Genomic DNA, 26,001 nt, shown 5'->3' with positions numbered 1-26,001 from the left:
AGGCTCAGAGATGTGGGTTTTCTAAAAAATTCTGAATTGGAAAATTTTCCAGTGCCCTAAATAGAGAGTGATCTAATTTAGCATGCTTATTTTTAACATTGTATTTATATTTAATAAACTTATATTTAATAAACAAAACTAGAAAAGCACCCCTATGTTAATTTTATGTCCCAATAGCCACAAGTATTTGAACTAAAATATTTGATTAGGAAAAAGATTAAATATAGCACACTTAATGTGGTTTGTTATATTCAAACTTTATGTGGAAAAAAATAATTTTTACTGGAATACTTGTAAAAATGTAAAGACAATACACAATAAATAGCATGCACACCCAAAGAACTGTGCATGTCATGGGTGTCCACTCATCTACTTCAATAGAGTTTAACTCTTCCATTGAGATCATTGCAGCACCTCCAGTTTCACTGTCAGTATCTGCAGAATCACTTGCACTACTTATTGGTTCCATTTCAGAATCAGCTTGAGGCAAATCCGATTCAAAACTACTTGAACCACATTCTCTTTTGCTAAAGAACGGTTTTACCAATGAGTCTATGGGCAAGGGCAACTTATCATCACACTGCATCTTCTTCACTAATTGTGCTTCTAACAGATTCTCTAGAAGCAAGAGATTTTGAGAAATAGAAACAAGCTTAGTGGTGCATTCATTTGCTCTTGATTTGACCTGCACAGCCAATTAGGCAAATGCATAACTTGATTTTTGGTTTTGATTGTTATGCAAGTATATTTACCCTCCTGTTTACAAATCAAAAAATCATATATGTACGCTTTCACACACTTCCTAGGTATAATCACCTGAAAAACATTAATTACAACTTTGAAACTAAAAATCTTGCCTAATATTGTACTGGTATTTCGTTCATTGTTACTAATTAATTTTATGAAACAATATTTTTAGAAATGGAAAATTTTCTATGGAAAAATAAAGCACTGGAAAGTTTTCTGGAAAGTTTTTCCACCCCACAATCTCTGCGCAGGTTACTATGTGGAGCCTGAGGCAGGGTTCTGGCCATGTGAAGGGGCCAGAGACATCCAAGGTCCACATCAAGGCTTGAGGCACAATAAGGCAGGGTTTCTCAACTGACGGCACAGCAGGACTTCTGGTTTAGCTTTTGCGTACTTTGATCGGCTGCTGGGGGACCCCCCACTGCTCTTTGACTGGCCTCTGTGGGGACCCCCCCCCCAACTGGTGGGACCAGGATTTTTTGACCTTACATAGGTGGGATGCAAGATGCAAAAGGTTGAGAACCACTGCACTAAGGGAGCTGGGTGTGAGGCTCCAGCGGGGTGGGGCTCTAAGCCTATGAGGGAGCTAGGTGTGAAATTCCTGGTGAATACTGGTGAACAAGTTAAGAGGCTGTGACTTGGATGACTACACAGTCCGGTGGGTGGCGAATTGGCTGGAGGGTCGCACCCAGAGAGTCATGGTGGATGGGTCGGTTTCAACCTAGAAGGGTGTGGGCAGTGGGGTCCCGCAGGGCTCGGTCCTTGGACCGATACTCTTTATTGTCTTCATCAGTGACTTGGACAAGGGAGTCAAATGTACTGTGTCCAAGTTTGCAGATGACACAAAGCTATGGGGAGAAGTGGACACGCCAGAGGGCAGGGAACAGCTGCAAGCAGACCTGGACAGGTTGGACAAGTGGGCAGAAAACAACAGAATGCAGTTCAACAAGGAGAAATGCAAAGTGCTGCACCTAGGGAGGAAAAATGTCCAGCACACCTACAGCCTAGGGAATGACCTGCTGGGTGGCACGGAAGCGGAAAGGGATCTTGGAGTCCTAGTGGACTCCAAGATGAACATGAGTCGGCAGTGTGACGAAGCCATCAGAAAAGCCAATGGCACTTTATCGTGCATCAGCAGATGCATGACGAATAGGTCCAAGGAGGTGATACTTCCCCTCTATCGGGCGCTGGTCAGACCGCAGTTGGAGTACTGCGTGCAATTCTGGGCACTGCAATTCAAGAGGGATGCGGATAACCTGGAGAGGGTCCAGAGAAGGGCCACTCGTATGGTTAAGGGCCTGCAGACCAAGCCCTACGAGGAGAGACTAGAGAAACTGGATCTTTTCAGCCTCCGCAAGAGAAGGTTGAGGCGCGACCTTGTGGCTGCCTATAAGTTCATCACGGGCACAGAAGGGTATTGGTGAGTATTTATTCACCAAGGCGCCCCCGGGGGTTACAAGAAATAATGGCCACAAGCTAGCAGAGAGCAGATTTAGATTGGATATTAGGAAGAACTTCTTCACAGTTCAAGTGGCCAGGGTCTGGAACGGGCTCCCAAGGGAGGTGGTGCTCTCCCCTACCCTGGGGGTCTTCAAGAGGAGGTTAGATGAGCATCTAGCTGGGGTCATCTAGACCCAGCACTCTTTCCTGCTTATGCAGGGGGTCGGACTCGATGATCTATTGAGGTCCCTTCCGACCCTAACATCTATGAATCTATGGGCCCAGGGCCAGGCAGGGGATTGAGACCCAGGGCCAGGCAAGGGACTGAGACCCCAGTGTTGGGACATGAAGGGACCAGGAGGGTCCTGTGCTGGGCTGGAAGCCCGAGGGAAAGGGGGCTGGGAGCCCCAAACGATTGAATGAGAGCTCAGTGTGAGGGCGAAGAGTTTGTAAGCTCCAGTGTGAGGGCATGGGAGTGAGAGTCCCAACTTGAGGCATTGGAGCACAGGTCCCAGTGTGAGGGCACATGCATAGAGGCTAAGTGTTATGCCAAACAAGCTACAGGCCAGGTGTTAGGCCATGGCTGCCATTTGTAAGGCATGGGATATGGTATAGGCTAGGTCAGAGCCTTGGCATCAGAGTAAGTAAATGGGCAGCCTCCTGCCTTGTTATCAACAATAATATTATCAATATAATATTATTGAATAATGTTATTCAATAATATTATCAAAGGCATGGCAGGTAAGGTTGGTGGGCAGTTAGCCCGGAGACAAGTGGGTGGGCCAGTGACTCAACCAGTCCCTGGATGCCCACTTGTTACAAAGGACAAATTCAAATTCATCAGCACAGTGGAGTTTGTTCTTGTCTGCAACTGCTAGAAGCAATGACCTATGAGCCAAAGCTGGCAGATGCATATGCTAAAGGAAAAACTGTATTAAGAATTTGATTTAAAACAGGGGTGTCAGAGTCATCTGTTCACTATGGGCTGGACAAGTTGTATGGGGCAAGTCCTTGGACCGGACAAATGGCATGTAGGGCCATGGGCTGTAATCAGGCCCACATACCCCTTCCCCCCTGCTCTCCCCATGCCAGATCTTGTGCATGCACATACTTTAGGACCCAAACTGCAATTGGTACATATCCTAGACTGGCCAGAGCTAATATCCAAGACTTAACCAAAGATCTCTTTATGTGCATTCATGTTAAAGAAAAGTTTTTCTTGTTAGCTACCAACAAGGAGTAAAAACCTAGTGAAAACAAAGTGATTCATAATTTTTACATTAAGGTAAACTCTTTGAAAGAAGCCCATTGCTCCCTTAACCTACTAACTCACATGAAGACTACAAACTGCTTTTCCCTCATCAGAATGGTAATATATTTGTTTTTCTCCTAGTGAAGGCAAGCAATTAGAAATTTCCCCCTCATGAAGAATGCTAGCAAAAGGTCCTCTGTATGAGGGTGCATCAAAGGAGACTGAACAGCTGAATAGACACAAGGATACAGCCAAAACATCCTGGCGACATTAGGCCCTACTGGAAGTCTAGAGGAGGGTTGTGTCCTCAGTATCATACACAACTGATACAGAAGAGATAGGACTACTATTCCAGCTCACAAACTGAAGATCTGTTACAGACACCTAGATTATACAATAAGAGCATTCCTTTTCACAGAGCTGACCAACTAATCCAGGAAGAGACATGCTTAATGAAGCTAACTAACCTGCACCTTAGGACACTTACAGTAGCAAGAAAATTTAATTCCCATATATACTTGCATGCCATATGGTTTCTCCCAAAAATCAGCCTTCCAAAACTGGGGTATCTGTTTTAAGTGGGTAAACTGATTTTTTTCACCAGAATAGAAGCATGGAGGATCAGAAGTACAGCTTCAAAAAGACTGGTAGTTTCTCTCCCCCTGCCAGCAAGCAGAAGGGGTACAGTCCAGTGTCAACACTTTTAACCAGTCCTCAAACTGGAAGCGGTTTTTGGCTGCTCATGGAATTTTTCACAATTTTTGACCGCAGTCAAATAATATGTAATCAAACGACCAGCTTTCTAACCCTACTACTATCAGCACCCAAACTAGCTCAATTATGTCTACACAGGGTGCAATCCTCCCTTCAAAACTAATTATTACTAGAATAATCAATAAAAACATTTTTGCCAGTTTTAATATGCCCTAGAAATAGGTCTGCTTCCAAATTTTTCTGCAATTCAGATATTTAAGAGAAAGATTGCAAGTATATTTTGATAACAAGAAATATTCCCCCTTCGGTACTAATATCCTGCTCCAAAACAAACGATCAGAAACCAAGTATACAAACTTTAAGCCCCAAAAAGTAAAGATCACTAAAAGTTATATGCTATTAGAAGATATAGTTAAAATAAAAATGCTCATGCAACTTCAGTTACAGTAATTACTTCTCTGATTACTCAAGAAATTACCATGAAATTCCAGAAATTAAAAAGCTGGATTTCTATGTCTGAAATAAACTAAAGTGCACATGTATAAAACAGTGGAAAACAAGTAAAGTGTTTTAAAACTTTTAATGATACAATTTTCATGATTTAAATATGAAACTAAAAATAAAAATTTTACAGACTGTACAGCATGACAAAAAAAAATACCAAATGTCAAAGGTACTATGTGCTCAAAGGCATTTTACATCTAAAGGAGGTTTGACAAACTAAATTAGCCCCACAAAAAATTAGAACATTTAATGTACAGTGTAGATGCTGATCCCTCTACTTCACAAAATATATATAAAACAGTCATTTAAAAAAGAAAAAGCACATCTAAACATATATTTCAGTTGGTACCACATAGGGATTACATTCATTCACATTAATCACAAATTAATGAATTACAAAAGGTACTGCTATTAAAGAACACTTGTTACACTACATGGAGGCAGTCAGGGAACGGGGGGGGGGGGGGGGGGGGGGGGGGGGAAAAGAGGTGGCTCCCGTTGCTACTTGCTCCCACTTGCTGATCTGTGTGGGGCATGGCGGGCTGCAGCCGGGGCTACGCAGGGCTCTTCTCGGCAGGGGCTGGGCTCACAGCCGCCGACAGCACTAGAAGGATGCTGCATCTACTCCAAATTTCACTGCTGCTCTGCTCCCAGTGCCACCGCTGCCAAGTATGGCCACAGCTCTTCCCGGCACGAGTGGAGGCAGGGTATTGAGCTGGGGCTGCGCTGCGTGGCTGGTGACGGTGGTGCTGGAAGTGGAACGGCGGCAAAATTTAGGGTGGTTGCAGCATCCTCCCAGCCCCTGCTGAGAAGAGCCCTGCGCAGCCCCAGCTGCAACCCGCCCCACCCCACGCACATCCGGGGGGGGGGGGGCACATGCCAGTCCCCCCTTTGTGCCCTTCTGGGGTGCAAGCAGTGGTGGGAGCCCCCCACTTCTGGGCAGTGCCTGCCCCTTCCCTCACTGTGGAGGGCACTGATCTGCCCCCCCTGACTTACCAGCATGAGGCAGCAGGAGGCAGCTGTATTGTTGGCTTCATGTGATGTCAGGCCACAGCTGGAGTACTGTGTCCAGTTCTGGATGCCGCACTTCAGGAGGGATGTGGCCAATATGGAGAGGGTCCAAAGGAGGGCCACCTGCATGATCAGGGTCAGCAGGTAAATCCAGGCCCTACGAGGCCCTAAGAGGAGAGGCTGAGGGACCTGAACCTGTTCAGCCTCCAAAAGAGAAGGCTGAGAGGGGATCTAGTGACAGTCTACAAACTTGTCAGGGGGAACCAGCAGGCATTGGGAGAGTCCCTGTTCCCCTGAGCACTCCCAGGAGTGACTAGAAACAACGGACACAAGCTAGCGGAGGGTAGTTTCAGGCTAAACATTAGGAGGCGCTATTTCACTGTCAGGGGGGCTAGGACCTGGAACCAACTTTCAAAAGAACTGGTGCTAGCTCCTATCCTGGGGGTCTTTAAAAAAAGGGTGGACAAACATCTGGCCAGGGTCGTTTGACCCCAGTACTCCTTCCTGACGTGGCAGGGGGTCGGACTAGATGATCTCCTCAGGTCCTTTCCGACCCTACCAACTATGAAACTACGTACAGGTCAAATTTTGCTCCTGCTCACATATAAATCTCTCTAAATTTGAGTTAAAAGATGTCTTAACCAGAGCTAGGATGGCTTAGGGAAAGATTGTGGTGTGGCTGAAGAATGACAGGTGCTTCACCAGCAAGATGAAAATGAGCCATAGCTCCTTTACAGCTCCCTTGTCCTTCAGATTATGGTAGTAGTGGAGATGCTTTCTTAAGGAGACCTGAATGGAAGTAGTTACAAAGGGAAGCAGCTCACCAGCGGTCATTCTGGATGAGGACAGTATGTACATTCTGCTCGTCCAAGCTATGAAAAAGCAACTCCTGGGGCATTCCACTTGATACTGGCTGCCAACTAGACTTCAAGCCATTGATCATTCCCCTGGTGGCTGCAGGGGGGCACAGTGGCTGCAGGAGCACAGCAGCTGCAGCAAGCAGGGGAGCTCCCACAGACACTGCTGGCACTGTCGGTGGTGGGGGGGTTGGTGAGTGCCGACCAGGGGTCAGCAACCACCCACAGCCACCGCTGGCAACGCCTTTTTGTAGGGGGTGCACCGCTATGCTCAGAGGGGTGCACGTGCACCTGCATGCATCCCCTACGTGGCGCCCCTGCCACTGATTACTATTCTCTGAACCCAATGCTTCAGCCAGTTTTCTATCCACCTTACAGTCCATTCATCCAGCCCATACTTCCTTAGCTTGCCTGGGAGACCATATCAAAAGAATTGCTAAAATCAAGGTACATCACATCCTCAGTCTTCCACATCCACAGAATCAGTCACCTTGTCATAGAAGGCAATCAGGTTGGTTAGCATGGATTCACCAAGGGCAAGTCATGCCTAACTGTTCCTAATCACTTTCTGCTCCAAGTGCTTAAAAATGGATTCCTTGAGGATTTGCTCCATGATTTCTACAGGGACTTAGGTGAGGCTGACTGGTCTGTAGGTCCCTGGATCCTCCTTTTTCCCTTTCTTAAATATAGGCACCTTGTTTTCCCTTTTCCAATCATCTGGGACCTCTCCTGATCACCACGAGTTTTCAAAGATGATGGCCAATGGCTTTGCAATCTCATCAGCCAACTCCTTCAACACCCTTGGGTGCATCCTGTCCAGCCCCATGGACTTGCATATGTCCAGCTTTTCTAAATAGTTCCTAACCTGTTCTTTCACCACTGAGAAAGTAAAAGGAAGGTATATGGCTCACCTCCTCCCAAACTGGGCTGCCTGGTGCAGTAGTCTGGAAGATGACCTCACCTGTGGAGACTGAAGTGAAGGCGGCATTGAGCACTTCAACCTCGTGACAGGAGGCAGAAAAGGCTGCCTCCCCCATTCAGTAAGGGACCCACACTTTCCCTGATTCTCCTCTTGCTACTGGCATACTTGCAGAAACCCTTCTTGTTACCCCTTCACATCCCTTGCTAGCTGCAACTCCAATTGCACTTTGGTCTTCCTGACTTCATCCCTGCATGCCCAGGCAATGCTCTTACACTCCTCCCTATTCTGTATCAGTGCACTTCTAATTCGGTCCCATATTGGATCAGCACCAATAAGGAAAATTAAGAGCATCGGCAATTGGCTTTTTTTGGCTTATGTGGCTAATAACGTGACCAATAAATGCCACGTGCATGCATGCAGCCACAGCATGCATGCAGCCAGGAGCGCAGCCCTGCAGCATGAAGACCAGTGCCAGGCAGTGTCGATCCACACACATCCCAGGGGGGCAGGTGTGGGCTGTGCCCCTGGATCTGCATGCGGGGCAGGGCAGGCTGCCACTGCAGGCTAGGGCCAGAGCTGCGTCGTGCTCTTCCCAGTGTGGGGGCTGGGCTTCTTTCAAACCAGCTCTCCTGGACTCCCTCAGACTAGCTTCCCTGGGGGATCCTGCCCATGAGTTCCCTAACCAAGTCAAAGTCTGCTTACAGGTTAAATGATTAAGCGGTATGGCAACCCCCACCCTGGCTCATGTAGGGCTGCTCCAACTCTGCCCAGGACCTGGGGATTACTAGCACTTTTAGCCCCCTAAGGTGCAGTGGGGATTTGAGCACTCCCCCTGCCCCCCCAAGCAATGCCTCACAACAAGCCGGTCAAGCACGTGGGTCCTATCCAAGCCTAGATCAGGGCACGGACGAGGCAGGTGCATACATGTCATGAGACTGGGCAGCAGGCCCAGGGGAGTCACCTTGCACCTTGCCCTGCAGCAGCTGTAGCAACAGAAGGCACTGCATCTGGCCCAGAGCAGAGATGGGGAGGGAAGGGCAGGGCAGGGCATGACAGTGCTGGGCTCCAGTCTGTAACTGCAGATCGAAGCCCCCCCACAGGGGTGAGGGAGAGAGTTGGGCTGGGGCAGAGGCAGGCACTGCACAGCCAGGGCAGAGCTGTGGCTGGTCGGGGTGGGGGGGGGACGGACGACCGGACGGGACACAGCTCCTGTCGCTGCACATACCCCTGGGGAAGGCATGGGGAGCATGTGCCCCCTGGATGGCTCTTAATAAAGCTAGGAGCCCCCAAATGTTTTTCTGAATGTCTGATACAGCAAGAGGACAACAAACTCTTATGAGCAAACTGAGTAGCTGTGATGTGAATTTTTTCACAGTAAGGTGGGTGAAAAACTGGCTTATGGGATGCACCCAGAGTGGTGGTGGATGGGTTGGTTTCTCCCTGGAGGGATGAGGGCAGTGGTGTCCCCCAAGGCTCTGTCCTTGGATGAAGGTGTTGAAAGCACCTTGTCCAAGTTCGCAGATGACTCTAAACTAAGGGGCAAAGTAAACACACTGGAGGGCAGGAAGCAAATTCAGGCAGATTTGAACAGACTGGGAAAGTGGGCAGATCAGAATAGGATGCAATTCAACAAGGATAAATGCAAGGTGTTGCACCTGGGGCGAAAGACTCTCCAACACACCTATTGACTGGGGGGTACCATTCCGAGCACCACAACAGGGGGAAAGAGATCTCGGAGTCCTGGTTGACGCAAAAATGAACGTGAGTCGCCAGTGTGACAAGGTAATAAGCAAAGCTAACCACACACTTTCTTGCTTCAGCAGGAGTATCACGAGCAGGTCTAGGGAAGTGAAAATTCCCTTCTATGCAGCATTGGTGCAGATCGAGTACTGCATCCACTTCAAGAGGGATGTGGACAACCTTGAGAGGGTTCAGAGGAGGGCTACTCACATGATTGAGGGCCTGCAGTTAAGACCCTATGAAGACAGACTGAGCGATCTGAATCTCTTCAGCCTCCACAAGAGAAGGCTGAGAGGCGATTTTGTGGCTGCCTACAAACTCATTGGGGTGGGGGCCAGCAGGGAATAGGGGACACTCTGTTTACCAGGGTGCCCCTTGGCGTTACCAGGAATAATGGTCACAAACTGAAGAAGAACAGATTTAGATTGGACATAAGGAAGAACTTCTTTATAGTAAGGGTTGCCAAAATATGGAACAGGCTTCCAAGGGAGGTGGTGCTTTCCCCTACCCTGAAGGTGATCAAGACGAGGTTGGACAGGCATCTGGCTGGGGTTACCTAACCCCAGCACTCTTTCCTGCCTGGAGCAGGGGGTCTGACCCAATGATTTACCAGGTCCCTTCCAACTCTAGAAATCTATGAAGTCTATGAAAATAATACTTCCCTAACCTATTTTGAGAGGACAGCAACAGGTTGGAACCATGGGCAGCCCTCCAAGTATCTGGAGATGATCAAGGAAAGAATCAAGACCAACAATGCAGATTTACTGCTGGGTAGAATTCTCACACAAGTTAATAAAGCCACTGCCAAAATAAATCTCATGTTTAACAATTACTTTTTTCTAACCATATCGCTAAATGTAGCACATGTTGTATGCGTTTGGTCACTCATTCTGCTTTCACTTAGCTCATGTTTCTCCCATCTAGATCAACCTAAATGTTGAAGTGAATCATTATTAAATATTCAAAATAAAACTGAAGTGTTTAGGACACTGCATTCATTAAACATGTCACTTTCAAAAGTAAATATAAATAAAGTAGTACATTAATGCTACAATAACTTTGGTAGTAGGAAGAATAACATCCACAAACCAATATGAAAAGAATGCAGATGTGAACACACAGATGACATAGAAATGCCAGACAGGATGATCTTACAATTCTGCAAAAAGAAAAATTAAAACTCATAAAGTGCTTTTACCACAAAAAAGAACAAAGATGCAAGCTAAGTTACTTCTATCTCTGCACTGTGAGCAAGAAGTGCACCAATATATCAATCTAGATTGTATCAGCATCAATAAAAGCAAATTTGACATCAGGAATCATCCTTTTTTGGTTGATATGGCCAATAATGTTGCCAAAAAATGCCACGTCCATACACACAACCACAATGGCCACGGTAGTTTGGAGAGCAGCATCTGGTCAGTAAGTCTGCTGAGGGGGAAGGCAGGGAGGGAGGAAAGGTGTGTGGGGCAGATCAAAGCCCCCGTCATGGGGAGAGAGTGGGGCTGGGGCATGGGCAGGTGCTGCGCAGCCAGGGCTGGGTGCAGGGCAGAGCTGCAGCTCATCAGGGAGGAATGGGGGGGGTGAGGGGGGCAGCTCCCGCTGCTCCACGTACCCTTGGGGAAGGCATGGGGAGCACGTGCCCCCCAGATCTCTGTGTGGGGCAAGAGCGGGTTGCCACTGTGTGCTTGGGGCTGGCACTGTGCCAGGCTCTTCCCAGTGGGGGGGCTGGGCCCAGGCTGTGTTTGGGGTGGGCGGCGGTGGGAGGGGGGCTACAGCAAATTTTTGGGTAGCTGTGAACCCCCTGCTCCCCACAACCTCCCTTCCCAACGCCACTGTCACCTGGTCCAAGTGCAGCCATGACCCAGGCCCTCTACAAGGAAGAGCTGATGCAGCATGCAGAGCGTGCAGTGGCAGCCCGCCCTTGCCCCACACACAAATCCCCCATGGCTCTCCCAGGGGTGTACGCAGTGGCAGGAGTCCCTGGACAAGACACAGCTCTGACCCACCCCAGCTGGGCAGCACCTCCCCTGCCACAGCCTCACTCTCTCCCTCACCGCAAGGGACTTGATCTGTCCCCCACACCCTCTGTTCTTTTCCCAACAGACTGCCAGGCTGCATATCAGCAATCAGATCAGTACCAGCCCATATGGCTCATTAATAGTCATCTATCGGCCAAAAAGTCTTTATCAGTACACCTCTACTGTGGGCTAAATAGATTTATATTTTAATTCTCTAACCTACACTTTCAAATATCACTTTAAAAATGCTAACAGTATAAAAAAAAAAGAACACCCTACACTTTGTTTCCCTAAAAATCTCTTTAAAACCTGTGATCCCAAGATGAGAAAATAATATATTTCATGGTTAGCTTTTTAACTTAACTTCTGAAATCATGAAACTTTCCATGAGTCTGACAAGAGATGCTGAAGATTTACCTCTATTTCATAAATAGCTGTCAAATGAACTCTGTCTTTATGTTAAGTCAAGTTTTATGTGGAATAGAGAGGTACTAGTTGGACCACCTATTCATGATCTAGTTTGAATTTGTTGCCAAAGATAAACACTAAGGACTCAAGAACAACTATCATACTATCCTTCAACCAGGAAAGCCTGCTGTTCCACAAAATAAAGGGAAAACTGGAGAACAGTAAACCTGTTACACCCAAACCAACATCAGGCCCAAAATTCTGACAGGCATTCCTGGCCAAATGGCTATTACAGGCCAGGCAGATGCCAACTAAAAAAAAAAAAATCGATCAACTTCTTAAAATACCGAGGACTCCTCATCTGAGGAATATTTGATTGCACCTCTTCAGTGGAGATAGTTTAAATGTACAAAAAATAAATAAATAAATAAATAAAATAAAAATAAATGCTTTACAACTCTTCTGAATCAACTTCAGTCATGGCCTCTTTATGAACCACTTGAATGCTGCAGTGATAACTTACAGAGAACGGGTTTAGAATTTGACAAAGCACTCTAACCGCGCAGAAAGCGCTGATGGGTCTCAATACCATGCCTTAGGTAAGCATCATAGGTAGTATTGCAGCCACTGAGACAGCCTCAGAAATGATCAAAGTAGATTGGCATCGCCTGATCTCGGGAGAATTTTTGATGATATATCTGTTCAATCTCATGGCCCTGAACATGAACAGCTTGTTGACATTAAACACTTTAGAGTGGCATTCAGTGTGGACTTGGGGCCTCAGCAACAGCCCATGAATAATAAAAGACTCCACTCAGTGCTTCTCATGTGGAGGCAATGCCTCATCAAATAAACAGCCTGGAAGGGGAGCAACCAAAAATACTTTGGAATGCAGTTACAACAACAGGCTCAGGGAGAAGCTGGATAAGTGCCACTATGGATAAGAACCTGTCAAATTCATGATTGCATGATTTTCACAGAAAACAAGAAATTGGGCAGGCTCCATGAAAGACGGCTGCAAAAAACAAAGCTACAAGCAGAGAAAAGGGCAGGAAGCCCTGCAGTCCTGAAGTGGGGGGAAGAGGGCAAATCAGAAGTTGAGCCTGCGAGGTAGGGTCAGTTCAGAAGCCCGTCTGGAGACAGACAGGTAAGTGGAAAGGTTTTGGCACCAGCTTTTGAAAGTAGCCACAGGAATGCTGGTACAACAGTGCTTGTACAAAATGCTACAGCCAGAGGAGGATTCTTCAGCATGGCGACTGAGAAAAAACCCTCCCAGACCCGTATTCCCTCTAAGCTGCGTGGTGTGCGCAGCCACGCAGGCATGCTCAAGCCACACTGTCAGTCACATCTGTGCAGCTTAAAGGGAACACCGTCCCAGATGGCCAAATAAGTTTCAGAACTACACTGTGTAAGACAGTATCCTGCAGGGGCCTTGCACATAGATGAAGGCAGACTGCTCTGTACCACCTGCACTGCGACTCTGGATGCATTGAGGAAAACCAGCACAAATCGACTCAGAGTCTGAGGCATACATGAAGCAAAAGGCTGTTGCAGAGGCTGAAGGTCAGAGCAAGAAATAAGCGACTGTGTCCTCACTTTTTAAAAGAACCATGGAAAACAGCTTGGCAAGGCTAGAGGTGTCATTTTCCCTCATGGAAGCTTTCATGGTGCTGAACATCCTGCTGGAGAAACCTGATCACCCAAAGTTAAGGGACTACCTGAACCAAAACGTGCCAAATGAAGACACTTTCTGTGTGCCAGTAAGCTTCACCAAGACTATCTCCCTGCAGTGACTGCTTCACATATACAGTCCACAAAGTCTGCATTGACAGAGTACAAATCCTTCTCCATTGTGGCTGATGAGGCCAACGACTTGGAAGATAACTATGTGCTGCACATTTTATTTGCAGCGGGGAGCTGGACAGACCAGAACCTGCCTGTTTCAAGAGCCAGCCCACCTCACATCTGTCAATTTTTCTACTGTCCCCCAAGCTATAGCAAAGGTAATTGTCAGGTAGGGCTTAGAATTTAACAAGATTTCAGCATTCCTGTCCAACAATGCAATGTACACGTGCAAGGCTCTCTCTGATGTGCTCCAAGGAATGCTGCCCAAACAGTTTGTGTCACCTGCACATTCTGTCTTTAGTAAGCAACATCTGGAGCACGCATGCAGATAGCTTGGTGTCCTCCTTCAAGAAAGCCTTCAAGCACCGTCCAGGTCGTAAGGTCCAGTACAAGCAGCCTTTCACCAAAGTGGGGACTCACATGCCACTGCCACCAGAACTTGTGCTCACAATGTGGAATTCATGGTTCAACACAAACTATTACAATGCTGAGCATATGCAGTAATACCAGGAGTTTGTGAGCAAGGAGCTGAAAATCACACCCAGCACATTGTGCATGCTTAAGCTTTGCAATCTCTTAAGATGGGATGACGTTCAGGATCAAGTGATGTTTGTGGCTGAAAATGCCACTTGGTTCATGGAGCTTCTAATGTGGTTTGAAGGCCAGCATGCTATGATCCACACACAAGCTGATGGATTTGATAAGTTGGGGTGAAGACAGGGCATCACAAGAACTGTCAAGCTGTCCTTGTGAAAACCAGCAGAGAAGGGACCTGTTCCAGGCAACAGCTGTGAAGTTGACCAGTACTACAGTCATCACTACCACTGTGGTTTAGACAACTGACTGCCTCCTTCCTTAGTGCTGTTGGCATTTTGGACCCCAACCAAGTGCCTGTTCCGAGTTGTGCCCCTCAGATACTGAAAGCAATTTCAGGATTGGGGAAAGAGCATGACAGCGAACGTGCTGCTTATGTGAATTTCGTCAGAGTTCTGGATGCCTGTGCCTGTGTTCTGGGACTCTGTCTGTGACCAACTTCCATATTTCTACACCCTGGCAAAACAGTGCCTCACTATTCCAATGAACTCAGTGGATGCTGAGTATGCCATCTCAGTGTACAGACAAATGTTCATCCCAGAGACAGCTGGACACAGCATGCTAACATTTAATAGCTAGCATGAACAGCCTGTCTCAAGGTTAGCATTCAGTTTCAGGCTACTCTTATAATGTCCTTTATTAAAGTGTATATAGTTAGTATTAGTTAAAATTCATGTTGTGTATAGCTTTATTTTAATAAGATATTCAGTTTAGAGTTTAAGTGCTTAGGTTGCTTAATAATGCATCAATTGATGGCTTCCACGGGCTTAATCCCCTTATTAAGCCTGTGGAAGCCATTAAGGGAAACGCTTAAGCAACTAAACTGTGGTTTCCGGCCATGTGGCAATCTGTAGGGAAGGGTAGGACTTCAGGGGCCCCTTGGCCAGAGGCATGGGGAGGATCCCTACCATGCTTAGCCCACTAAAATGGCGGCCAGCATCGGGATTTGCTCATGAAATAAGCCAGCCACCTCCTGAAGTTCAGTATACCTATAGACAATAGGTTGGTACTGTCCTAATACTTGGTTGTTAAAGAAACTGCAGGTCATTTTTATGCTTCACAAGGACTTCTCCTTTAAACGAGGCTACTCTGTAACATCAGAGACTTAAAAACGCAATGCCTGTATGTAACCTACTGGGGGAAACTGCCACTCTCCCAATAGAAGCCACAAGTGTCCAGGAGTTCATTAAGTTTCTCTCTCAGGAAACAAGCCTTCTGCTAAAAAGAAAGATCTGGAAAGAATGCCTGTATTACTTTCCCCGCTGTTTGACTCCTGGGGGATTGGGAGGAGTTGAGGAGTGGAAAAAGGTTCTCCAGACCTTCCCTTGGCCAGGGTAACCCCCACCTAGGGAAGGCACAGGGAACAGCAGCAACTCAGCTGTGTCCTGGGAGGAATCAAGTACCAGGGAAAGGCTCCCCTGTCCTTCCTCAGACCAAGGCCACCCTGGTCTGGAGAAGGAACAGGGGGCATTGCCCTGCCCCTCTTAGGCTGGCGGCAGGGCAGGGAGGGGAGAAGCAGCCTCAAACCAGACTCCCCAGTCCAACGAGCAGGCAGGGGCTTATCTCGCTGTATCCCTTCCCCAGAAGGGTAGGGAAGCAAATGCCACTGCTTCCTGCCTCTTTTGTCAACTGGGCACTGCCCAGCTTCTGGACCAGCCTGGAGAGTTTGCCTCACTGCTCCCCTCTACTTCCAGGCTGGTTTAGGAGGGGAAGGGAGTAGAAAGGAGCAACTGCTACTGCTCCCCATCACTACCCCAAACCAAGCAGTGCCTGGCTCCAGTGGCAGGAGCCTGGCAGCAGCAAGCGTGGGCCTCCCGAGGAGCTCCAGTAAGTGTTTAAAGTGTATTTAAAATCCAGGTTTGGCATTCGTGAATATTTGAAACCGTGAATGCTGAATCCGTGAATAACGAGGATTTCCTGTACTGTAAAGTTGAGTCTGTCCAAATGGCAGCCCAAGAGGGGTACACCGTGGCCCCCAGGCTCTTACCCAGCCATCACTTCCCCCCCCCCTCAATCCAGCTGCAAGAGCAGCCAAAGTATCTGGGCTCCCACTCCTTCCTCTGGCTGCCACTTCCTGCCTCTGCTTCAGGGGGCCTGGCAGTGCAGTGGCACAGGGAGCTGAGAGCGAGTACAGGCCACACTGTGGGGGCAGGGACAGGAGGGGGACAGGATTGGGATTGTGCAAAGGAGGGGGAGATCATGCCCCTGTGGGACAGCAGTGGTGGGTGCCCATACAGGTGCTTGGGACATCTGGGGAGTGCATTCCTGTGCTCCATAACTTACCTGGTACATCCTGAGCAGCATGCAGCCCCCACTGGTGACTTAGAAGCTGGACCACCCTGCTGTAAATAATACCAGTACTTACAGACTAACTTCCATAATATCTTAAGGTTGGCAACATGTCAATGCTTCTGCACTAACAACTGTAGGAAAAAAGAATCAGACCTGATAAGAAGCAGGAAAGGACCAAAAGTAATAGATACCTCTGACATTAGAGTCTAATGAAAAAGAGCTGGACTGGCCACCTGAGCAGTGCAGATGTGGCATGGAGTTCCACTGCTGACAGCAGGAAAGATGATAGACTGGAACATTTAAAGGGCAAGAGTTAGGCTTCATGGTAGTGCACAAGCACCAATCGAGGATGTAGATTATGCTCCTTTCTGCTTTTACTACCTTAAAGAGCAACAACATATCTTTAGAGCCAGGGACCAGAAGCAAAAATCCAACTAAATTATTTTTCACAAAGATTTCTGGAAAAGACTCAGATGTTGATTCCACATACGCACTAAAGAAACAAAATTTAAGCTTACAGACCAAGAAAAGTAAGTGAGAGAGAGAGAGAGAATGCGGTATTGTTTCTTTTTACATAGCTATAGCAGTCTCTAATCTCAAACAGTTTTGAAGTAAGCAAATAAACAATCACTTCTGCTTTCCATTCACTTAGCAGTCACAATACTGCGGGGGGGGGGGGGGGGGGGGGGGGGGGGGAGGAGGAAGCAGGAAAGAGAGAGAATGTTATTTAATACAGCCTCTGTCCTGAGGCATTTTCTAAGTGATGAGGTAAAACAGATGCTAAATGTGCATGTGTTCACACAGCTGAAAATCTCCTTTTTCCACTACTAAATGCTTCTCGTCTTGTCCTACAATCTGTCCTTAATAATGGGGAATTTTAGTAGTCCATTATGAAGATTTATTTAGCTTTTAACATTAGCACATTCACTGATCTTACAGGATGTAAAAATACAACTCCCTTTGTTAAGTGCACTATATAACGTGCTTTCAACATTTGATTGCTTGAGAAAACACATTCCATATTCAGTTCCTACTAGGAGAGGGCCCCAATAACAAGTAGTGAATCACTACAATACAAGAATTGTTTATAATGTTCAGGTTGTGTGGCTGCAGAAATAAAAGAAAAACTTCTGAAATACTACACAGTTAAGTTGTTTAATAAGCCTACCCACCTTAAATCTAAGGTAATTTTTCAGAAGCATTTAAAAGAATTAGCACACTAAGCCAATTAAATGCTTTTTAGTACCCTTAGGGAAGTAAAACAGGCATACATATGTATGTATACATGCATTTGCACGTGCATTTTCTTGCTTTTTTTTCTAGCATTACCTTCCTTTTACCTGTTTTACATTATTTTCTTTCAATTGCCAAGGAAGAGCACTTCAACAGCACAAAGGTGAATATACATAAAATGTGTTAAAAATATGCAAAGAAAATTTCTTCTCTAATAGTTATTTGTCTGAATTTTTTACCTATAAGTACGAACTGCTTAACAGAAAAGTTTAAGTAACATGCATTTTACTACAAGTTAACAGATTTATTTTAAACAATATCTTTCTATATATAGAAATATTTTTTGTTCATATTTCTTAGCCTTTTTAACAAAATGCAAAAACTGCTTGGTAGAAAAAAGGTACACATTTGATTAAGCCTGGACGCAGATAGCTACACCAGGAACTCCAGCCTGTGTTGTCAGAATCTCAAACATTTTCACAACCAGAAAAAAATGCTTTTTTAAGCCACAGCACTAGATTTTGATTTAGTTTTCTTATTATATAATGGTAATATATTCTCAATTGTAAAAAGGGGCCTGAAGTCTTGCCTATATTTAAATATTTGTAAATACAGTACCATATCAATTCTTATTTGTTGAAAAAAGATTAGAGTCAAGCCTTAAAGAAACATAGGTCTTAAATTCTTCTATCCCTGTCTCTCGTAAGTAGTCTTTACGCAAGCAATCCCCCTTAAGGTCAAAGTAAGGACTATTCCAGTATCGGTTTGAAGGATTTGGTCCTATGTTAATAATATAGGAAGTCCAAAGGCAGAACAGGCTTTCTGTGAGAAAAATAAATATAGTGATTTTTCATCAGTATTCAGAATTTCTAAAAAGAAAGTTTTGGAAGCTGTTTAATGTGCCTTTCTAAAAATTAAAAGCAAGGCCATCTTGGCACAGACATGCACAGGGCCTCAGGCAGCCTACAGAGCAGCTCCAGCAGGTAAGTGTGGGGGGTGAGAGGGACTGAGACCTTGGCAGAGGGGGAACTGGGCAGGGCTGGGGCTTGAGGCCCAGGGTCGCAATGCGCAGCTGCAGAGCTCCAGCGGGGAGCAGGACGCGACTGCAGGTGGCTCATCCAGGGAAGGGGAAGGGCCAGCTCCCCACTGCCACACTCTCCCGGGGGGGGGGGGGGGGGCGCAGGGGAAACCCGCACCCCCCAGATGTGTACCTGGGCCAGGTGCAGGCTGCAGGCTCCCACCCTGCTTCCCTCCCCCAGGGCCTCCAGAGCCAGCAGGTGAGGACGTTTTCCGTGTGGCTCCTCTGCTCCCCGCCACGCTGGAAAACAGGGCAGCAGCGGGCTGAAGTACCCCTGGCAACTGCAGGCCCCCTCTGGCAGGGCTGGGGGACGAGGGGCATCAGCAGGGACAGGGGGGCTGTCAGGAGGCCTATAATTTTAATCGAATTTTAATCACGCACGCACGCACGCACGTGTGGGGGGTGAGGAGGGGGGGTATGTGTCTATGGTGAGGGTGTGCATATGGTGGGGTGTGGGAGGGTGTGAGAGAGGGGCAGGGAGCGGGTATGTGAGTCTTGTGGAGTGTAAGGGAGGGTGGAGGTGAGCAATGAGATGACAAAGGCAGCCAGCTCCAGCGCAGAGCTTCCCCTGGTACTGTGTAAGTATGGGAGCTGCATGCACACCATGCAGAGCCCCTGCAATAGAGGCAGGCTGAACAGGCTGCGCTCCTTGCCCACACGTGCAGTGCTAGCTGGAGCCATGGGCCACCAGAAGCCAGCAGCTGCGTGGGGTATGAGCGCCCCAAGTGCCCCTGCCTGCCACTGCTGCTAGCGGTCGGGGCTGTGTGTCATATGCAGGAGTGTGGGGAGGAGTCCCCACACCCACCAAACCTCCCTCACAACCACACACTGCCAGCTGAGCTCCACGCTCCCGCCACAACCCTGGGCGCAGGCTGCACACTGCCGCCAGCCCCAGCTCCCTGCCCCCACGCAGCTGTGGCTCCCCCCCCAGCCTTGCCCCAACTTTTCCTACCTGCTGCCTGGAATGAAAGGGACACCAGGGAAGCCAAACAGGTCCCCGCTATGCAGCAGCAGGAGCAGCCCCACCCGGAAGTTTCTGCTGGCTGGGCCAGGCCCTTCTATCCACGAGAAAAATATAGTGCATGTAGTGAGGAAATGTTGGCGAATGTGCGTATACATGGGCACAGAACCACCACCCTGATGGGCAGAAAGGCTGGGCAGGGTACAGTTTGTTGGTGCGTGCCCAGGGGCCAGATGAAAGTGCCTGGCAGGCCTAGATCTGGCCCACAGGCCCTGCATTCTAACATAACACCCAACTTTAAGTTTAAACAGTAAATATGGTAACAAAAATCCTATTTATTCAGAGTAATAACTCTGAGCACAGATAACACATAAGGTGATTCCACCAAAAACGTCCTCTGTTTGTTCAACAAACAAAAACAAAAACATTTTATCCCATCAATTTTTGCTGTGGAAAGACTTGCCTCAGATGGTTCTAACAATAGCTACTGCCATGAAAGCAAAGGTGGCAGCTTAAGTGCATATAGTTACACTAACAATCACACTCTCTACCACTCAAGCTGGGACATGCTGAAAGAGTATCTTTATACCATTTGCTAAATCAGTTGCATGGACTTCTCAAAACCCATCTGTAGAATTTAGGTGGGATATTCTACACAATGCTGGAAGCCTGGACCACACCATTAGAGCCTAATTCCCCAACAGAATCTTTAAAGTAATCTACTCAACTTGTAAACAAATATATAAAACTAAATTTGTTAGTCACTAAATTTGTTTAACAGTTAGTGTACCGAGAAAAATAAATGTATTCATTATTTTATATCTGACAGCACATATTTTATTTTAATATTCCATATTTCATTTAAAATCAATTTTGTGAAGCAGCAGTTCCAAGTCACTGCATTTAAATGCAGTGTTTTATGTTTTTATGAGAACTGTAAAACACAAAAATTATTTTCCTTCTAATTCTATTATTTTCTATTTACCAAATGCTGTATTGCAACAAGCTCCTAGAGCAAAGTCCATGAGTGCCTCTTGTGCAACAAGATGAAAATTGTTAGTAGACATATGAGCAGCTTTATGACTAATATGAGACAAGTGCTACTACAAAAAGTAGAGGGGAAAGTTCACATAATAGCATGGGATACAAGAAGTGGTGGTATTTTCAGCCTGATGCTATGAGAGATGTGGGACGGAAAATTTCCCAGTGTTTTATTTTTCCATGGGAAATATTCCATTTCTAAAAATTCAGTATTTCATAAAATTAATTAGTAACAATGAACAGATGCCAATACAATATTAGGCAAGTTTGGCAGTTTTAAAGTTGTAATTAATGTTTTTCAGGTGATTATCCCTAGAAGTGTGCGAGAGAGAGTACATAGATGTTTTATTGATTTGTAAAAATGAGGGTAAATACACAAATAAACAGGTGGATAAATAAACATGCTACACCAGATCATACTCTATTTAGGGCACTGGAAAATTTTCTGGAAAACCCACATCTCTGGATGTTGCTACTTTTAAATAATTGTTATTTTTGTGTGCTGTGTCTTAAAGATCAAGATGAACCCAATGTTCATCAAAATAAGTCATCAGTGAAGCTTTATGGTTAAGAAAAATTCAGTACAAACAAAAATCAACGTTCAGTGACAAAAAGGTTTGCAAGGGACATGCATAAGGAACTCAATTCAGCGTGCAATAAAGATAGGAGACTTTCTATTGACTTCAATGGGTAGTGGACAAGTCCAACCATGAACAGTCATGTGTAAGTGATAGGTGCATCATCATAATCAATCTTTTGTTGGAAAGGGGGGATTTATGAGTTCAGCAATTGTAGACAGATATGGATATATAGATATTTTCTGAATTAAGTAAAAGGTTGTGAACATGGTTTAGCCTTTGAGTAGCAAACTGAAGCCATGTCCTTCACTCACCTTGACGGTATTGCTGTTTATCTGGATGTAACCCAAACACACCCTGATTCTGCCTCCCCAAGAGAAGAAAAAGGAAGAAAAAGAATGTCAGAGACACTGGGATAGAATGAAACTGGTAGACACAGGGCCTTTGTAGAAGAGGGACTGCAGACAGTCCCTGAAAAATAAAGTGTGTTGCAGACAGTACCTGCAAAATAAAAGGATGAGACTATTGGAAGGATGAGACGATAAGAGGACAGTACATAGGGAAATTAAGGGGAAGAAAAGAAAGCAAGCAACATGTGGTATAAGGAACGAGCTCTACCTACACTAACAATGGAGTATAAAACCCTGTCTTTTAGTGAGATATTTATCATAAAACTGCTTTCTACTTTTCTAAATTGTAATACTCAAATATAAATGCTGAAGGTTTGTCAGAAACAGGGATCTATAATTAGGGTTTTAAATGCTGACAATGGACCTTTTCTCTCTCCTACTTACAAATTACTACATTGCTCTAATAATAAGTCAGTATTTTTCCCTAAAATATATATATATGAAAAAACCCTAGACTTATATGCAGAGCTGACCAATAACTAGGTCCTTTCAATCATGGTATAATCACACACTTCAACGAATTTATTTATTAAAATTAGTTTATATTTGGAGGAAAGATTAAATTAAACCTGAAATTAAATTAAATGTGAAAGCATGGGGGTCAGTTTACAGTCCAGACATTACTAAAACATACTTGAAAACTAAAACAATTGTCTACACAGAAGCAATAATTTAGCAAGTGAAAACCAAGCAGCTGATTGGCTGTGAGAGTGGCCTGTCATCTGGCCCCACCCCACAGATGAAGGGGTGGTGCCACATGATTGGCAGACCTCGCAGCCAATCAGCAGGAAGGGGTGGGTGGCAGCTGCCCTCTTGCCGGCAGCTGTTTGAGCAGGCAGCTCGCCCCCACTGCAGCAAGCTGCGTCAGCACTGGGTAAGTCGTCCCTTCCCTCCAAATGAGCCCTGGCAGATTTTGCCGAATCCATGTGCATTACCCAGATTTCGCAAAATTGCAAATTCAGCAGGTCCCTAGTTATGTCCTGCTGAATCTCTGTAAAACATGTGTACTACGAACAGGTTATAAATCTGCAGTTCTCAAAACCCCAGCTTATGGGCCAAATCTGGCCTGCAGAGCTGAATCATCTGGCCCACGGGTCTGAGAACTCAGCAGCAAGGTAGCAGTGGCAGCGTTAATTGCCACTCAGCAATTGTTCTCAAGCTTCTGGACCCCTGGGAAGCATGTGTGTGTGGGGCCTAGCCAGCGTGCACACATCACCGGATCTGGGGATGCTGGGCCATGCAGGTATGCAGCTGGATCCTGATGCGCAGGGCTAGCACATGGCCATATCTGGCACAAGGGACGTGATCCCACACATGAACCCCACACAAGATCTGGCATACATGCCAGCTCCATGCCATTCATCCAGCCCACAGGGTCAAAATGGGTGTCACTGTTATAAATAGTTTGTTTACTATGTAATAATTCTGGGTTTAACACAGCCATTAACTTTCGCACCGGATGGTGTGAAGGATGGAGGCAACACAAACCAGAATTAACAGCTGTAACACACGTGTTAAGATTCTGCCTTCTCTAGCTCTAGACTTGGCCTTCCCAGCTATTACTTTATGGAAAGCATATACACCTCTGAAGGAAAAAATGAAACCGGTGTGCTTTTCTTGAGCATCTTAATGAGAAAATGCTTTGGGAAAAGTTAGGATTCCTTAGCTTACTTTCGGGTTGAAGGAGAATCTTTTCCCCAAAGCCTAGTACAAACACTAAAAAAACAAAACCCCAGCAGGAAGAAGCAAAGCAAGAAAGACAAACAGCAACAAAACCATTATCACATTGACTTTAGATAAATAAGCTCCACCTATCCCATATGTCAAACAAAAGTAAAAATACAGTTTTGTGATGCATTCAGGAAATCCTGGTTCAAATCCCAATTTCATTTTCTGAAGCAGCAGAACAAGCTGCAGGGCATCAGTATATATATAAAAAAAGTAGCCTTTTCCCACCCAATACACAACACAATCAGTGTCATTCAGGAAGGTCTGGGGTTTAGACCTCTCTTGCTTTCTCTCGCTGGTTCAAGTACAATAGCCACAAGTCTCAAGAGAAAATGGTAAGATCAAAGGATCTTCAGGACTTCAACAGGGACAGAACAGTACTTACTCAACTCTCCTAAATAGTGTTCTTTCTTATAGAAAGAGTATTAAATGCAACGGGTACAGGCTGCAAATTATTAATCGCCCTATTCTAAGTGAGTAAAAGATTGAAAAGTTGCACAGAAAGTATAAACATGATTTATATAACTTAGATCAGCGATAACAGCACTTACAAGGTTTAGAAACCTCTCTTATCCATTTCTCTGTCCCTTTTTACTTGTACTATAAAGGATATTAAGTCCGATTTAACAATTAGAAAGCCATAATCAATTTACTTCGTGAACAAGTAAATTTTCATAATTTTTATATCATTCACAATAGTGTTACGTTGTTTTCTTACAAAAAGCAGGGAGAAATAGCTAAGAACAGAGTCTGAGAAGAACAAGAGAGACTTACAACATTATAAGTGGTCATTAAGCATTCTTGAAGATATCAAAACCCATGACAACTCTACAGGCATGAAAACACAACTGTTAGAAATGCTAAACTGATAAGGCAGTTAAAAATACATATCTGATTCAGACATATATTCTGAATAATTTTTAAAGCCAACAAGGAGACTATTAATATATATGAACTAAAGGAATGGCTACAGCTAGATTCTTGTTTTAATAGCCCCGTCTGTTCCACTTATCCACCACAAGCTTCTCCTGTCAGTCTCCTTTACTTCATTTTCAACCATCTATACTTGTTTCTTTGCCCTGCCCCTCCACTCGCATTGTTTGCTTTGTAACCAACTTGTAAAGACTAGATTAAATCCTTAGACATCTTTGCACCTTAAGAGTCTAAAATGATAAGAAAGAAGTAGAGAAACCCACTTTATTTCTTTGTATACAGCTCACTTCACCATCTATACGTCATCACTGTCCAGATGTGCGCTGCCAAATGTGACGCCTAATGACTTGCTTCTAAAATCCAGTACTATTTTTTGCTCTCTAGTGGTATTTAGGGATCCCAATAAATAGCCCTCATCCTATTGTGTTCGGCACTGTAGACCAGCAGTGCAGACCACCGTACAGACCAACACAACTCCTGTCCCGGGAGGCATACAGCGCCAACAGGACGAGACAGAATAAATGGACAATACACGGAGCAGAATCGGAAGCTAAAGGTCACAGCAAAAAAACAGGCGAGAACTTGTATTTTTGATCTGTTATCTTCCTCTTAACTGTCTCTCCAACTATAGCTGTCTTTGCCTGTACACCTTATTTTTTCTGGAATAAATCCTTTTCCCCGTTTTGTCTTGTTGACTATCTGCAGCAAGCAGGATCCCCACTGCTTCAGGAATCCCTCTTCCTCACAAGTGTGTGTGTGTGTGTAGAGGGGGGGGGGTCTGTTTTCTCTGGCAAACTCAGGGTGATAACTTCAGAGAGCAGCGTGTCTTCCTCTGCTGAAGCTGCCGGACTGGGGTGAAGGTGCCTGGGGCTGGCTCGGGGTGAGGAGCACCCCCAGGAGCAGGACCCGAAAGACGCAGTGGGCACGGAGAAGGGAGGGGAGAAGCCAGGCTCTGGCGCCCCTTCCCCACTCCCCGCCCCCCGGCCTAACCCGGGGCTTGTCGCAAGAAAATCATGTAACTAGCTGAAAACCGTGAGAAACCCCGAGGGAGCCGCCCGCCCGCGGCCTCTACGTAGAGCAGGGCCGAGCGGCTGCGGGATCCAGCCCCGTGACGGCGCCTCAGCCCGGACTCCGCGGCCCCGGCTCTGACGCGCGTCACCGACCCCGGAGGCTCCGGCCCGGCCTGGCCCCCTCCCCCCGCCGGGCCGCAAGGGGCCCGGCCCCGGCCCCGGCCCCGGCAGCTGCCGTCGCGGCCTTGCTCACCTCTTTGGGGACGAGCTGACTCTCCTCGCTGGGCACCATAGCCGGGCGCGGGGCCCGCAGCGGCCTGCGCGGGCAGTCGGCGTCGGCGTCAGCAGCGGCGTGAGGCGGAGGAACACGAGTGGCTCAGCCCCCCCGACCTCCGCCCCGCCCCGCCCCGCCCCTCCTCCGCGCCAATCAATGGCAAAATGGCGGACGGCAGCGATCTCGCGAGAGTGCGGGCTCAGCGCGGCCTGGTGCTGCGGGCGGCCCCGGCCTGCGGTGCTTCACGGCTGTGGCCGAGCTCGCTTCGTCACTGTCTCTGAGGAAGCGACCCTGAGCTCAGCAAATCTCATGCTATATATTATATATGTATAAATAAAATCTTATGCTCTCTCTAGCTACATCATGCTCTGTATAGATAGGTGTGTGCGTGCACATGCACATAATGTA

The 26,001-nt window shown here is 46.4% G+C and overlaps 1 protein-coding gene across 4 annotated transcripts in view; it reads right to left on the bottom strand.

Annotated features, from left to right (window-relative positions):
- The window catches only part of USP47 (ubiquitin specific peptidase 47), a 98,838-nt gene extending 73,153 nt beyond the window's left edge, over positions 1-25,685 (bottom strand). For 2 of the 4 annotated variants that reach the window (XM_019476802.2, XM_019476804.2), the window contains exon 1: positions 25,573-25,685. In XM_019476802.2, the coding sequence (XP_019332347.1) occupies positions 25,573-25,611 (39 nt within the window). In that variant the 5' untranslated portion in view covers positions 25,612-25,685. The remainder of the gene's footprint in view (positions 1-25,572) is intronic. The other 2 variants (XM_014602318.3, XM_014602321.3) reach the window with 1 other exon arrangement.
- Positions 25,686-26,001: the final 316 nt, after the last annotated feature.

The sequence above is a fragment of the Alligator mississippiensis genome, chromosome 2 (genome assembly GCF_030867095.1).
Source record: "Alligator mississippiensis isolate rAllMis1 chromosome 2, rAllMis1, whole genome shotgun sequence".
Lineage (NCBI taxonomy): Eukaryota > Metazoa > Chordata > Crocodylia > Alligatoridae > Alligator > Alligator mississippiensis.
The sequence above is the reverse complement of the archived record's forward strand: the minus strand, read 5'-3'. Positions and strand labels throughout refer to the sequence as shown.